At 44.2% G+C, this 16696-nt stretch overlaps 1 protein-coding gene across 1 annotated transcript in view; it reads right to left on the minus strand.

Moving 5' to 3' along the window:
• Nucleotides 1-16696, minus strand: part of LOC126201327 (extracellular matrix organizing protein FRAS1-like) — a 422703-nt gene that overhangs the window by 286468 nt on the left and 119539 nt on the right. Inside the window, exon 2 of the mRNA XM_049936776.1 lies at nucleotides 9091-9164. Coding sequence (XP_049792733.1) covers nucleotides 9091-9151 — 61 coding nt within the window. The 5' untranslated portion in view covers nucleotides 9152-9164. The remainder of the gene's footprint in view (nucleotides 1-9090; nucleotides 9165-16696) is intronic.

Raw genomic sequence — 16696 nt, forward strand, 5'->3', positions numbered from 1 at the left:
CCAGTACCTTATGTTCCATCTTCCAGGCTTCACGGAAGGTCTCTTGCACAACTTACTGGATTAGCACACCTGCAAGAAAGGCTGTTGGGCAGAAACACATAGCGTGACAAATAAAGGATGAAAGAAAACAGAAGAAGGGGGGAAAACACGATGAACTTTACGGGTAGGAGAGTAGATAATGTTATTCCAATCGATTCAAACTTATAAAGAACTTCACAACATAAGCCCATTTATCTTGCACTCCGTTTGGCCTCAGTGTATGCACTGATTCATTTGCGAAGGGTGTCATGAAGCCATTGTACACCCTCCTGAGGTAAGCTGACCCACAACTGTCGCAAATGGTACTTGGTATCGTGGGTACCAGGACTGGGACTGAGTTGACATCCGAACTGGTCGCACACTTGATCTGTCGGAGGACAATTCTGGGTATCTTGATGACCTTGGCAGTGTCTGCTCCCTTAGATAAGTGGACAGCACATGTGACTGCCACGCAGTGGGCCTGGGTTTCATCCCCGAGTAGGAGATTTTCTCAGCTCCGGAACTGGGTGTCATTTGTTCTCACCGTCTTTTAATCGCCATTGACACGCAGGTCGCCCAATGTGGCGCCAACTTAAAAGACATGCAACTCGGCAGCCCAACTTCCACAGGTGGGGACTCCTGGCTATCGACGCCATGCGATCATTCATGGAAGTACCACAACTAAACGCAGATAAATCATAGAGACACTGGCCATATGTGGGAGAGTATTGTCCCACTGAAAAAAAGGCATGAGGACAAAGGATATCCGTAGTGCTGTCAGTTTCCTCAATCACTGCCAGCCATGATAGAAGTCATATCCAGTGACTTCTCACAACATGACTCTCCAAAACATTCCAAGAATCGGACCCAAGCCCCTCCACAGTTGCTGATGATGGCCATCTGGGGTAGAGCAGAACCGCAATTCATCGCTAAGGACGATGCAACGCCATTCATCAGCAGTTGATCACTGATAGTGTTAACAGCAGCCTACCAATAGAACGGTAATTCCGTAGTCCGGCTACTGCTAATCTCCGACCAGTAATGCGGGGTGACACATAACGTTGCAGGGACTCTGTTACTTGTCCTCATATGACAGGAATAGGTGTGGAGGGGTTATGCTCGGTGTATAATATGACGATCGTCCCATGTAGTGGTGAGGTATGGTCAACCACAACTGTGACGACGAGCCCATACGTTCTCATGCAGTCCATTACAGGGCCTCTGACACCTCCCTGTGCCCCACAACTATGGCCACTGCAGGATTCGACCAACAGGAAAAATGGAGACCCACAATGAGGTAACTTTCAATCTCTGTCAAATGCTGATACCACTTTTTCACACATGTACATGGCATCACCGTGACCTTCACGGTGCTCACTCAACGTCTGACGCTCTTCACGCCCGTTATGCACGCTCCCAGACGTTTTAACAGAAATAAACACGACCAACACTAATGGGCTCTAGTGGCCGTTCTCACTTGTCACAGATATTCGCAGTTCTAGTCATTGGCTGGGCATATGTATACGTCCGAAACTACACTGAGATTCTACGATGTCTGCTGGATGCTTCACTTCTTTTTCCGGGCGGTGTACCTTACAAGGGGAGGACGCCAATTGTGAAATTCAGATTCGATTCATACTGCGCATAATAAAAGCTCATGGCCAGAGGTGTAATGTGGCAAAGCACCAAGATGCACTTCTCAGCCGTTGTCGAGAAAATCGACAGTTAAAAGAAACCGTTGCGGTTAAATACTCTCTACGATTAATAGTTTTCCACAGCGTCGTGACGCAGCGGTCAGCGCTCGGGTTTGTAATCCGAAGGTCGGCGGATCGAATCTCGCACCATGCAACTTTTTTTTTAGTATTTGTTTTTGTAATTCATATATATATATATATATATATATATATATATATATATATATATATATATATATATATATATATAAAATTCCCGGCAATCAGTTGCAACAATTATGCATATAATACGTTGTTGAAAGTCGTTTGTCGTGGAAAAACTGGCGACTTCGAACATCATTATGTTTTCCGCAAACAAAGTTGTATTTCACAAATGTTATTAATTGTCTTCATAATGTTAACAACGTATAGTTAACGGAAGACGTAGAAACGATATTCCGAAACGAATACGTATAGCGTAAGTCAAACGTTCGAATTAGAATAGAGACCCCACGAGCAGAAATTCGCTGTGGCAGGTATGAAATATAAACTCCGTTACTCGCTCGTTACACTTGAAGGACAGATGTTGAATGGGCCGAAACGAGTCGCCGCATTACAGCGTAGTTGCCTGCTAACTTCGAAAGAAGGTAGATGCGGTCCCTAGCGCAACTTATAACATCGTCGAAAATCAGTGCGGACGGGAGAGCTTTAGTACACCCTGTTAAAAAAACGGAAAAATGGAGGCGGTACAATTGGAGAGCGATCCGCCTTCACCAACATGCATAAGCAATTCATTAATAGTATATATATATATATATTTGAATTACAAAAACAAATACTAAAAAAAAAGTTGCATGGTGCGAGATTCGATCCGCCGACCTTCGGATTACAAACCCGAGCGCTTACCGCTGTGCCACGACGCCGTAGAAAACTATTAATCGTAGAGAGTATTTCACCGCAACGGTTTCTTTTAACTGTCGATTTTCTCGACAACGGCTGAGAAGTGCATCTTGGTGCTTTGCGACATTACACTTCTGGCCATGAGCTTTTATTATGCGCAGTATGAATCGAATCTGAATTTCACAATTGGCGGCCTCCCCTTGTTAGCCGTAGCCTACGAGATTGCTTCCGGAATGACTTTTCACTCTGCAGCGGAGTGTGCGCCGATTTGAAACTTTCTGGCAGATTAAAACTGTGTGCCACACCAGAACTCGAAACCAGCAAAGTACGCAAGATGCTGTACGAAAGACCGGAAGCAGGAGAGAGTTACTGGCAGATTTGATGTAAGGGCGGATCGTGAGCCGTATATGATATCTTAGTCGGTATGAGCGTTTCCCGTCATTGCATTTCAATCCTATGCAATTCGATGTCACAACGGTTTGATTGCAGTGCTTGCCAGCTACATCAGATACTGAATTTTGACTAGTGACATTGATTTACAACATATACAAAGCGACCTCAGAAAGTAAGATACACAGTTCAGAATGAAATTTTCACTCTACAACGGAGTGTTCGCTGATATGAAACTTCCTGGCAGATTAAAACTGTGTGACGGACAGAGACTCGAACTCGGGACCTTTGTGTTCCGCAAGCAAGTGCTCTACCAACTTTTTTATTATTATTTATTTAAATTGAACGAGAAAAAAACTGACTCGGGCGAGACTTGAACCAGCGAACTATTTACTGGAATATCAAGCGGCTACGCTACTGATTTTTTTAAACCTCATGGCAGATTAAAACGTTATGCCGGCCGAGACTCAGAAACGCTATCCTCTGTACCAACTGTACAGCATACCAACTGGGCTACCAATGCAGGACACAGGATCCGTCCTCATAGTTTTACTCCCACCAGTACCTCGTCTCCTACCTTCCAGACTTTACAGAAGTTCTCCTGCGAAACTTGCAAAATTAGCACTCCTGGAGGAGAGAATAATGAGGAGAGATGGCTTAGCCACAGCCTGGGGGCTGTTTCCAGAATCAAATTTTCACTCTGCAGTGCAGTGTGCGCTTCTGTGAAGCCTGAAAGGTAGGAAAAGAAGTATTGACGGATGTAAAGCTATGAGGAGCGCTCGTTAGGCGTGCTTGGGTAGCTCGGTTGGTAGAGAACTTGAGCGCGAGAGGCAAAGCTCCCAGCTCGAGTCTCGGTCCGCACGCAGTTTTAACCTGCCACGAAGTTTTAAAATGCCCATTATCACGACGGGCAAAGTAGCTTTTATTGCGCTACACCTCAAAGTGACAGAGATACTCGACAATATCTCTCAGTACAGTTACCAAACCTCTGTAAATTAAGGTCGGGACTTTCTATCAGTCGTTCACTTCCTCAACGAGAGAAATTCGCTCCGTGGTCACGCAGCCATTCGAGAACCGTTGTGTGAACGTCCTCATTGTTGGAAAATACCCCTCTCTCCCTCTCTCTCTCTCTCTCTCTCTCTCTCTCTCTCTCTCTCTCTCTCTCTTGTCCTCCTCCGCCAGATGTTGTTCCTCGATTGCCTGGACATTGCCGTCCGTGGTCGATGTCGGTGGCCTCCCTTCCCGATCAGCGTCATCCACTTCTGTGCCGCATTCGTCAAATTGTTGGCACCATTTCACCACGGCTCGAGGCGTCATTGTATTTGGTCCATATACAGTTAGAATTTCACGGTGAATCTGTAATTTAGACGTTTTGCCCACAATAATGATACCGTACTGCGTACTTCAACTCTGGAATACCTTTCCAGTTGCTCTCCGCGTCCCTTGCACACTGTGTTGCACCTGTTATTCGTACCGCAGCAGAAACGTGTCTGCAGGGAATCCCGGAACACGTACCCTCTTCTGATAATGTGGCACTCATGCTGCGCAATGGTCTTAGCGTGGGACGACATGAGTAACTTACTTTCCGAAGCCCCTACGCACATTTAATCGGTTCTTTGTATGACCGATTACATTTAACTATTACACCCGCTTCGTTCACGTAGGCTATACGATCTGTACATATCACTTTTTTTGTTTTTCTTGAATCGAATTACTATGTTGTTTACGAACTGCAATGTTGTCTAAACTCTCCACGCTAATTAAGGCCGTAGAAGCATGATCCTTTCCGAATGTACTTCTGACCAAAAAGCGATTCTGCCAGCTGGAGTCCGGAGTCTTTGTTAATCCTGCGTTTTGAGTTCTTGTGGTGATATTTCCGTGGAAACTTCCACCCCCAAACACATATTCCTTTAAAAGACCAATACCAGTTTTCATAGCTATACATTTAAAAATATTTTAAAATAACGACATATTTTCATTAAAATTTTCATCCCCTATTTCATCCCCTTAGAGGCTGAATTTCCAAACATGCTGAAGCACACATATTTTTTATTTCTGACCAAAAAACCACCCCGTTGGGGTGGAATTTCGAACAATCCCTTACTAAACGAAGCTTACAGTATAAGATTAACAAGCTTCCCAAATCTCAAGTTTCTATCCTTAGCGGTTTGGCCTGGGCGAGGACAAGTCAGTGAATCAGTCAGGCCCTCTTTCACTCCACTTAGTGGCTGAATTTCTAAAAACACTGAAACACGCATTTTTTTTATTTGCAACCGAGAGGCCAAATATACATTTTAATAGGTGTAGGTTAAAAACGCTTTCATAATGAAATATTTTCATAAAACATTTCGTCCTCTATTTCATCTCCTTAGGAGTTGGTTTCCAAAACCACTGAAAAATGTATTTTTTTTATTTGTAACCGAAAAGTTTAATACCAATGTTCATAGATGTAGCTTTAAAATGCTTTAGTAGTATTTAAGTAATTAATTTTAAAAAAACTTCATCCACTATTTCACTCCCACAGCGGGGGCATACAGGTGCCCTTACCCTGGATTATCAACTGTCGGCGTGTATTAGTAATGCTGACCTCTTTCAAACAGAGTCCATCAGTTTGTTTTAGTATCAGCTGCATCCTTGCGGAATGGTCTAAGACTCAATACAATCGAACAGTCTTCAGACTGACAACGAACGCATTCGGCATTTTCTGTAACGGTAACCGAGCTGCGTTAAGGATATTCCTGCTCGTTTACTGCTGAACTGATCATGATTTCCTCTGAGTTTTTATGAGTCCTACAGCCTTCCTTTTCTTTTTGTTGACGTTACAGTGAAGTTTCGTGTACACGGAGTCTGAATTTACATGTTGGTCACACTATCTATTCCCGTAAAGAAACAGAAAGTAGAGATTTTTCTGTCGTACAAATTACCATTTTAATCTAATAGTGCTCCTTACAAAGCAGTAGTAATAATCTCAATACGCTTGGTCAGCGTTCAGTAAACGTCTCAATCGCTGCCGAGCACAGATTTTCTGTAGTATTGTGTATATTATACACCGCAGAAGAGGAACTAATAACTCTAGTGTCAAGTGGCCATGAATAATGCAGATGCACATAAGTGGTTTAAATTGATCCCGAGATTGAATAGCGTGTACTGAAATCAAGTTACTCGTGACTCGTGATCGGCCGGTAGATTTAATGTGGTGCAGTACGAAAGATCGACCAGCGACAACAAGGGACAGAGATGTGGTACTGACGACTAATGATGTGGATGTGGAGGATTATGGTAATTCCAAGGCTGTCTGGCTGAGGTAAGGCGGAACTTAGCTCAGAGGACAGCTCCTTGCATACGGACAACGCTTGCAGTACGAGAACTGATTGAATGATTCGCCCCGTGCTGACGTTGAATAATTCAGTGCTTGCTGAGGAATGTGGACAGCACGTCAGTCCGGTTACAAACCACGTCCCCGTCAATACTTTTCACATACTGAGAAGTTTAAAACTGGCAAATACCGATAGCGAAAGTTGTTTAGCCATCTATCTAGCGGCACTACCTTAAGAAAATTTAATCTGGCTCCTGTTATATATTTTATGTCACAAAAGTAGGTGCGGAAAATCTCAGGGTACATCATCCCACAATAAAATAACAGTTTTCGTACGAACATTGAAACATTTATGCAACTACATGGAAGATTGTAATCTGCGAGGAGACAGGTTTCTACCATTGTGACTTCTCGGAGCACAGAATCTTATTCATGAAGCCGCAGTACAAACTAGGTATTTGCTTCCAAGATCTCTACCTGTCCCCTGCAAAACAAGTACAAATTACCTCCTGCCTACATCCTCCAGATTCACGCATCCAGAAAAAGACTTAAAATCAAGTTGACGCCGCACCCCGTGAGTTGGCATCCGGAGTATAGATGTAGATGTTGACTTGGTGATAGCGACACCAGATGAAGTACGTAAAGGTCACGTAAGGAATAACTAAAAATGCCTGCCGGATGGGAATGCACGTATGCGATAGTAGTTTGTGCTTCGCTCATTATTTATATGATCAAACCATTCTATCTACTTTACAAATCAACAGTTTCGTGTCTTATTGCGCTTTGAATGCTAATTCCTTTTTTCTCCTTGGTATGGCAATGGAACGGAGGGTACGGTGTCAGGTAACGGTTGTTAGACATGAAGAAACAAAATCATCGTATTTTGTTGTCATATCGTTCAGGGGAGTATCAGCTTTATCTCTAATAACAAAGGAAAATCCCATCCTCCTCCTCAAAGAACGCAAAATGGGCTAGAGTTGTTTGCGAGAATAGCAGATGAATTATAGATGATTTCTTTGGCTAGTCTCTTACAGCTTTATCACAAAAATTGAAATGCCTCGGGATTGTCTCGAATGGCTGCACTTAGGGCCGGTGAGAGAATTAGGTGTAATCCAGTTGTTTGAGTCTGACGTCATCTAAATTCTGCTCTTACGTAACGTAGTGTATCACCGGCGTATGGACAATAATTTTACAGAACAGCTGACATCCAGAACCTCTGTTATTTCGTATACACATGTTTCCGCAACGTGCTGTAATACCTGATCCGGACTACAATTTCTCAAAGCAATGGATTTATGAATATTTCTTTCCGGCAGCCATACTTTCTGAAAAGTCTGCGAAACTGCTGTCTAAAGTCCAACAAACAATGGCTGATGATGTTATTAGTAATTGAAGGAAGGAAGGCCCTATCAAGAGCTAACAGGAGGTGGATGTCTTAAAGAGACAGGTAAGAAAATTGGCCAGGAGATTACTCTAGTAATCATAGAAACATGTCTTACGTATATAGAGTGAAGGGGGAAGTGAAAATTTGTACCAAGGCCAGGAATCGAAACCTGGTCTCCTGCTTACGAGGCATGAGCGTTAGCCGCTAAGCCATTCACAGGACTGCACGGATTACCCTGGCATGCCTGCCTCCTCGACCCAAATACTCACTGCTGCCTCCGTCTACTGTAAATTCCACTTTACCCACGAACAGAATTGCCAAGGCTCTCCATGTTCTGGGACAGCGTTTCAGCATGGAACGTAAATGGTGGATACAGCCTGAAACCCAGGTGCAAGTTCATTTGTATAAGTACCTGCACCTGTGTTTCGCGCTGGATCCTCCATTTACGTTCGATGCTGAGAAGCTATTCCAGAACATGGAGAGTCTCAGTAATTCTGTAAATGGACGTCCATCTTACTGCACGGACAAGAGACTTCAGCTGACGAAGTATCAGAGAAAAAGTACAACCACAGCTGTATCTTGGGAATGTCTTTATTCTATCACTCAACTAGTTTCGGCGGCATTGTCATTGCCATTGCAGACAACACGGTGTCGAGTATAAACTCTTTATGAAAGCTAACCCACGTGCGTTAGCAATAAGGATACCGCAGTAAATGCGCGATGGATATCAAATACTCTTTTGGCAATGGTGGGGACTGTGGATGAAGGTAATGTGCCGTCGAAACCAGTCACGTGCTAGAATAAAGACACTCCCAAGATACAGCTGTGGAGGTACTTTTTCTTACACTCTCTAAGACTGCTCGTGTGCAAGGGAGAATTTAAAGTACACTGCGGCGGCAGTGAGAATTTAGATCGAGGACTGAGGCGTGCCAGGGTAATCCGTGCAGTTGTGTGAACCGCTGTAGCAAGATGGCTTAGCAGCTGACGCCGGAGACCCGGGTTCGATTCCCGACCTTGGTACAGATTTTTCACTCTCCATTTCAGTCTACATATATAAAATCATATCTGTATGAGACCAGTAAAGTCCCTGAAATTCTGTCATTTTGTATGTCTACAAGTACATTTGACTCAAACAAACGTCAGGATGGGCAGCTTGGGCCTTGAACACAGATCTTTTCTAATAATAAAACCAGTTCGCTCGAAAATGACACTAGAGTTAGGAAATATTCCACCCACGACCTATAAACGTACAATTTACATTTAACCGAAGTTCATTTTTCATTTGTCAATTATGAACCGAAATTACTTTGGCAACGGACTTGGACGTAAAGAATATGCAAACTGTGACGATTTGGAGCACTACAGTGCCCATGCAAGTGCAAAGGGCGTTGGTCAAAGCAGCCTCTTACCTGCGAGGTGAAGAGAGACCATCCATAGTACAGCGACGCACCCAGCCGCGCGTCGAATCATCGTCGCTGTGCACCTGCAGCACAAAACCCAGTGAATCAGGCATGTCACACCCCTGACATTAACTAGAGGTAGATACAATGAGAATTACAGCAAAATCGAATTAGAGCGTCTTATAATTTACACTCGGCGTCCAGGTGAATGCCGTGTTCCTTGCCTTCAAATGGTTCCAATGGCTCTGAGCACTATGGGACTTAACATCTGAGGTCATTGGTCCTCTAGAACTTGAACTACTTAAACCTAACCAACCTAAGGACAACACACACATCCATGCCAGAGGCAGGATTCGAACCTGCGACCGTAGCGGTCGCGCGGCTCCAGACTGTAGCGCCTAGAACCGCTCGGCCACTTCGGCCGGCTCCTTGCCTTCCTCAAGGCATTCGATACAATTACGCCCTGTCGCTTGGAGAACAAAATACGAGTATGCAGATTCTCGGATCAGATCTGTCATTGAATTCTGGACTACTTTGCATAAGGGTCCCAACACCTCGTTCTTAAAGCAGCAGAATCGACAGATGTGAAGGTAATTTCTGGAGTACCCCAAGAGAGTGTTACAGGGCAGCTAAAGTTAACAGTCTGCATCAGCGATCTAGTGGATAACGTTTGGAGGCTGTTGTCATTGTGAAGGCTGCAACGCCATAAGGCTGTAGCGAAACGCAGGAGGCCTGTAGTGAATCGACGATTGGTGCAGGGAGTGGCAGCTGACCCTGAGCGTCAATAAATGTGACGAACTGCGCGTACAAAGGTGAGGAGATCCGCTTCTCTTCTATTACACTGTTGGCGACACATCACAGGAAACAGTAGCTCACGTAAAATACCGAGGAGTAACTACACTGAGGTGATAAAAGTCACTGGATACCTCCTAATACCATGTCGGACCCCCTACTGCCAGGTGTAGTGCAGCAACTCCAGGTGGCAGGTGGCATGGACTCAACAAGTCGTTGCAAGTACCCTGCAGACGTATAGCCGTCCACAATTGCGAAAGTGTTACCAGTGCAGGAGTTTGTGCACGAACTGACCTCTCCATTATGTCCTACAACTGTTCGATGGGATTTACGACAGGCAATCTGGGTGGCTAAATTATTCGCTCGAATTGTTCAGAATGTTCTTCAAACCATTCTTGAACAACTGTGGCCCAGTGGTATGGCCCATTGTTACCCATAAAAATTCCATCGTTGTTTAGGAACATTAAGTCCATGAATGGCTGCAAATGGTCTCCAAAAGGTTGAGTTGGGCTAGAGGACTCAGCCCATTCTATGTAAACACAGTCCATTCCATTAAGGAGCCGTCACCAAAATGCACAGTGCTTTGTTGACAACGTGGATCCATGGCTTCGAGGGGTCTGCGCCACACTCGAACCCTACCATCAGTTCTTACCAACTGAAATCAGGACTCATATGACTACGCCACGGTTTTCCAGTCGTCTAGTGTCCATCCGAAACGGTCATGAGACCAGGACACGCGCTGCAGCCAATGTCGTACTGTTAGCAAAGACACTCGTGACGGTCGTCTGCTCTCATAGCCCGTTAATGCTAAATTTCGCAACACTGTCCTAACGTATACGGTTGTCGTACGTCTGATTCATACAGTTATGTTGCTTACTTGCCAGTACTGACAACTCTAAGCAAATGTCGCTGCTCTCGGTCGTTAAGTGAAGGCCGTCGACAACTGCTCTGTCCGTGGTGAGAGGTAATGACTGAAATGTGGTATTCTCTGCACAGTCTTGACACTGTGGCTCCCGGAATATTGAATTCCCTAATGATTTCCGGAATGGAGTGTCCCATGAGTGTACCTCCAACTATCATTCCGCAATCAAAATTTGTTAATTGCCGTCATGCTGCTATAACCACGTCGAAGACCTTTTCACATGAATCACTGAGTACAAGTGACAGTTCCACCAATGGGCTGCCATTTTATACCCTGTTTACGTGAAACGACTTCCATCTGTATATGTGCGTATCGCTAACCCATGACTTTTGTCACCTCATTTTACGGCGAGCGACCTAAAGCGTAATAACCACATGAAACTAATACAAGATTCCGGGCTAGAGATATGCACGAAACAAACCTACATAACGAGAGAACTCGATATTTCACTTTTGGGTAAATACGCAATCAATAGAGGCACTCTCCAAGACGTCAAATGGTTCAAATCGCTCTAAGCACTATGGGACTTAACAGCTGAGGTCATCAGTCCCCTAGACTTAGAACTACTTAAACCTAACTAACCTAAGGACATCACACACATCCATGCCCAAGGCAGGATTCGAACCTGCGACCGTAGCAGCCGCGTGGTTCCGGACTGAAGTGCCTAGAACCGCTTGGCCACCACGGTCGGCTCCAAGATGTAATCCTCACCATTTCATGTTAAGCGCTGAGTCGCAAGGCGCATGCGCGCCGGTGAGAGGGCACATCTACATCGACATGTCGACATGTCTCCCGACGAAATTTTCCAGCAGGATGATGCCACACCCCACTATCATGGGGATGTTACCACATTCCTCCATGAGAAGTTTTCTGAGGGCTTTATCGGAAGAGTTTCCCTATGCCTGGCCCCCTCCGTCATCCGATCTGAATCCTCTGGATTTCAGTTCATGGAAGTTCGGATGGCCCTTGTTTTACAACTTTCTAAATGTGTAGCTCCCATCCTTCTGTTTTGTTCCGATCAGTAAAAAAAGTATGTGTAAAATCTGAGCTCAATCGGACAACTACAAGACGACCCTCATCGACCATGAAGTTTCAAATTTTTGCTGTAGGAATTTTGTTACAGTTTCTCATTATCATCAGTATTAAATAAAGCCTTATCATTGGAAATACTTTAATAAACTTGTTTTAAGACTTTAATCCTAATACATAATCATATATAACATACATCCTTATAAATAAAATTCTCGTGTCACAGTGTTAGTTGCCATATTCCTCCGAAACGGCTCCATCGATTCTGATGAAATTTTACATATATATTCGGTACGACCGAGAATCGGTCGTAATCTATTTTTCATACCCCTAAATGATAAGGGTGGTCCAACCCAAAACGTTTTTCTCATTTTTTTGGAAAGGACTATTTATTTTTATTTTTTATGATGTGGCATTACAAAATATACGCAACTCTATAAATTTTTACCCTGCTACCACCAACCCCTATTTTTTAATAGCGATTTTAGTAATTTAATAATTTTCAACCCCGATCGATAACTGATCAATTATCACTTGATCAGTTATCCCCGCCATGTGTCTACCAGTGATAGTCTTTCACTATTCGATAGATAGGTAATTAAAGAAAACGTACCAAAAGCTACGACTCGAATATACCTCTTTGAATCGACGTAACTATACCGAGAAGTTGAACTAGGTAGCACACGTCATTCGCCAAACCGACATTTAGGCCTAGCGCACACGCATCGATTTTTATCGTACGGAATTATATCGTACGATCAAATTCTTTTAGTGGAACAAAGAAGTTCCTATGCTCTCCTTTGTTCCTCTAAAAGAATTTAATCGTACAATATTTTTACGTACGATAAAAATCGATGCCTGTGCGCTTGGCCTTATTCATAATACTGGCGAACACGTTTCGACACGAAATTGCCGCTATGTTTGTATGCTCATGGACGAGCCGTGTATCGGGTGCAGTTGTTAAATCCGTGCGATCTACGCTACAACTTTTCTCACTCCCTACACAGTCTTCGGCCATTATTATTGTTTGTGTCACGAGCTCCCGCCACAACGGCTATTGTGTTACACACATACATCGAAGTTCGCCGGGTATATATACATTGTGTTACACGTATACATTATTCCTATAGACTAGAGAGAATTTATATGGCAAAACAACGTTTGCCGGGTCAGCTATAACATACAAAGATTTTCAGAGGCGGAACGAAGTTCGCCGGGCATAGCTAGTACAATATAACATCAAGAAGTAGGTGATAGTAGTAACGACAACGAAAGTTTCTCTGTTATTCAGCAAACATTATCGGGAGTAAGAATCGTAGCAGCAACAAAAACTCGAGATACACCTGTCAAACAAGAAGAAACAGCTAGTAGGTTGTGGTAATTTCAGTGCATATTTATTAAAAGGTTCTGACAAGAAGAATCAATTGGATTCATTCTTTGGCCCTTTCAATTTGATTTCAGTAGTTAATTTTCCAGCGCATGTAGAGGAATATTGCACGAACCTGATTGATAGCATTATAGACATTTCTCAGGCTGAAACCGTTAATGTGTAATCAATCGTTAACAGACTATCTGATCATATGCACAACTGATGGAAATAAACATTGAAACACGTTATGGCTCTGAGGCATGTTCCTACAAAACAGTGAGCCTTAGTCATGATACCTCGATGCATTATCTTAAGAGTAAGTTAAAAGAGGTCGTACAGTATGAGGTATATTGGGAAAGAGATACCAATGTGAAATACAATGTCTTCAACAGTAAGTTTGTGTCAACAATAAAGAACAGCTTTCCCTTAACAAAACAAGTTAACCACAGATAACTAAAGTAATTAAAATGTGATCTAAGAGAAAAGGGCAAATTTATATAAAGACCAGATGAAGACAAGAGTCAACGTGATTTCCAGTTTACAAATGATACTGTAATATTTTGAAGTCCAGAAACATGCACATCAAGACATAATTTAATAATACAGATAATGGTATTAAAACCCGGTGTAACGGAAGTCAGACTGCCAGTCAGTGCAGAAAATATCACAATTAAATTGAACGCCAAAGTTGTTACTGACAATCCACAACTTACGAACAATTCTAACAACTGCTTTGTAAATGTTACAGCAAAAATAGGATTAATGACTCAACTGAAGAAACAAGAGAATGCACTAAAAATATTATTCCATTAAACTTCAGGCGACTAGAAGTAGTACGAACATTCTTCAATGCAACTAAAAAAATTATAAAAGTTCTCGAAACCAAAATATTTTATGGTGTTGATTCAAAGAGAATTCTTAAGATGTGTTCTAACTTAACAAGTAATGTCTTTTCTAATACATGTAATGCGTCATTGGCACATGAAATTTTCCTAGAGGGATTAAAATTGCCATTGTTAAATAACTTTGTAAGAAAAGTGACAAGAAAGACTTGAATAATTATCGCCTATTTTCCTTAAAAACGTTTTGGAGTTGATGGCTTTACAAAAAACGAGCTTCAAATTTATTTAATAAACGGACTGCAAAAATTTGTGCTGACTTGTCAAACAATGTTGGAAGGAGAGAATATTTTAGTGACTAGTAAGTAATAACTAAAGGAGTTCCACAATGTCCTGTTTTGGCCCTGCTCCTATTCACAAAGAAAAGTGAAGCACAGCGAAACGGGAGACGGAAACGAAATGAAATTTCACTGTTTGGGGCGGTATGTAATATCATTTCAGTTATTACAAAATCCAGTCAAATTTAAGCATAACTTGGCAATATGAACCATGTTGCAAGTATGACGGCGCATCCTATCTGGCACTGCATACACTAATTCGATTGGGAGCTGGGGACTCACAACTGTTGTAACTGGTCCTTGATATCGTGGATACTGGCAATGGGATGGAGTTGACATCCGATCTGATCCTACAGATGTTGTATCGAGAACAGATATGGGGATGTTGCGGGCTTCAACAACGCGCCCACCATTAACTGAGACATGAGTGGACAAGCATTGTCCTTTTGGAATATGACATTACGATACGGTCGCACGAGGACGCAGCATGTCCTTTACGTATCGTTGTGTTGTCAGAGTTCCCTCAACCACTAGCAGCCGTGACCTGAAGTAGTACCATGTGTCCAGGACTAACACGACTGTGTCTCTCCAAAACAAGGAAAGACTTCGTCACAGGTTCTCCCATTTTCGCCCACGATTCTCAGCAGGGGTAATGCAGAACCACGATCCATCGCTGAACACAATGCGACGTCGTTCATTAGCAGCCCGTGTTTCCCGGTCACGGCACCTCATCAAATGCTTCCATTTGTGTTGTGCTGTCAACAGCATCCTACGTAATACCCTTCTCCGGCTGCTAATAGTCCACGGTGCATGATGACCCAGAATGTTGCAGGGAGTCCATTACTTGTTCTCGAATGGTAGGTGTGGTGTCACCGCCAGACACCACACTTGCTAGGTGGTAGCCTTTAAATCGGCCGCGGTCCATTAGTATACGTCGGACCCGCGTGTCGCCACTGTCAGTGATCGCAGACCGAGCGCCGCCACACGGCAGGTCTAGAGAGACGTCCTTGCACTCGCCCCAGTTGTACAGCCGACGTTCATAGCAGTGGTTCACTGACAAATTACGCTCTCATTTGCCGAGACGATAGTTAGCATAGCCTTCAGCTACGTCATTTACTACGACCTAGCAAGGCGCCGTATTCAATTGATATTTATTATTGTGAAGCATGTATCATCAAGAGCGATGTTCTACAATTATGGATTAAAGTTAAGTATTACATCATCTACGTACTTTATTTGCAATTCTCAAGACATTGTCCTGTTCCAGACCTCACGCCAGTCTGCGTGTAATTAAACGCGTGCATTTCGGCCTCCTCTAGCAACACGGTGTTGGCTCTTCTGCCAACACTTCATATGGCGACGAGGATGGGATTTCCGTCAATGTCGACGCATACTTTTTGTGGGACGAACACAGTCACTGGTAGAGAGAGCGGCACTGGGCGGAGTGGAATGAACTACATGAATGTCCATGGGCGAAGGTTCACGAGCCCGTGTATTCTTGGTTCGATTCCGGCGCGAAGCAAAGGGCCTGGAATGGTTGTTAGTGTCCGATCTGAGCTTTTTCTGGCAAACACTTTGAACATGTCCTTTTTTATTACAGAAAAAGCAAATAGCTTGGCGTGACGGGCAATTCTCACGCGAATGTCTAGTAGCACACCGCGGGCATGGCTGTAGCACTGCATTTGCTCGCTGGCGCGGCGAACGTAGCGGAGAGCTTGGCGGCAGTTGCGCGGACGACCGCGAGGGCTGTTTACTGTTCCGTGCAGCTCGCCCGGCGGGCCGGTTAATGTGACACAAGGCTATGCTAACTATCGTCTCGGCAAATGAGAGCGTAATTTGTCAGTGAACCACTGCTATGAACGTCGGCTGTACAACTGGGGCGAGTGCAAGGACGTCTCTCTAGACCTGCCGTGTGGCGGCGCTCGGTCTGCGTTCACTGACAGTGGCGACACGCGGGTCCGACGTATACTAATGGACCGCGGCCGATTTAAAGGCTACCACCTAGCAAGTGTGGTGTCTGGCGGTGACACCACATTCCTCCCCCGCAAATCGGCGTACGGTTGTGTTATAAGGCTTCCGCCCGCCGTGGGGAGGACCCCATGTTGACGTATGCGACGAGGTGGGGAGCCTAACAACAGGCGAGGCTGTGCCATCCGCACCCGGCCATTCGGTCCGAGGGGAGCTAGGAAACGCCTGAAAACCTAGTCCAGGGTGCACGCCAACATGCGGTGTATGCGCCTTTAGATAGACAGGAGGGGCCGAAGGGTCGACCTCCATCGCGTCGGGGTACCCGATGGGCGAAGACGACATCCCGTCCGGTAGCAAG

This window comes from Schistocerca nitens, chromosome 1, assembly GCF_023898315.1.
Source record: "Schistocerca nitens isolate TAMUIC-IGC-003100 chromosome 1, iqSchNite1.1, whole genome shotgun sequence".
Taxonomy (NCBI): Eukaryota; Metazoa; Arthropoda; class Insecta; order Orthoptera; family Acrididae; genus Schistocerca; species Schistocerca nitens.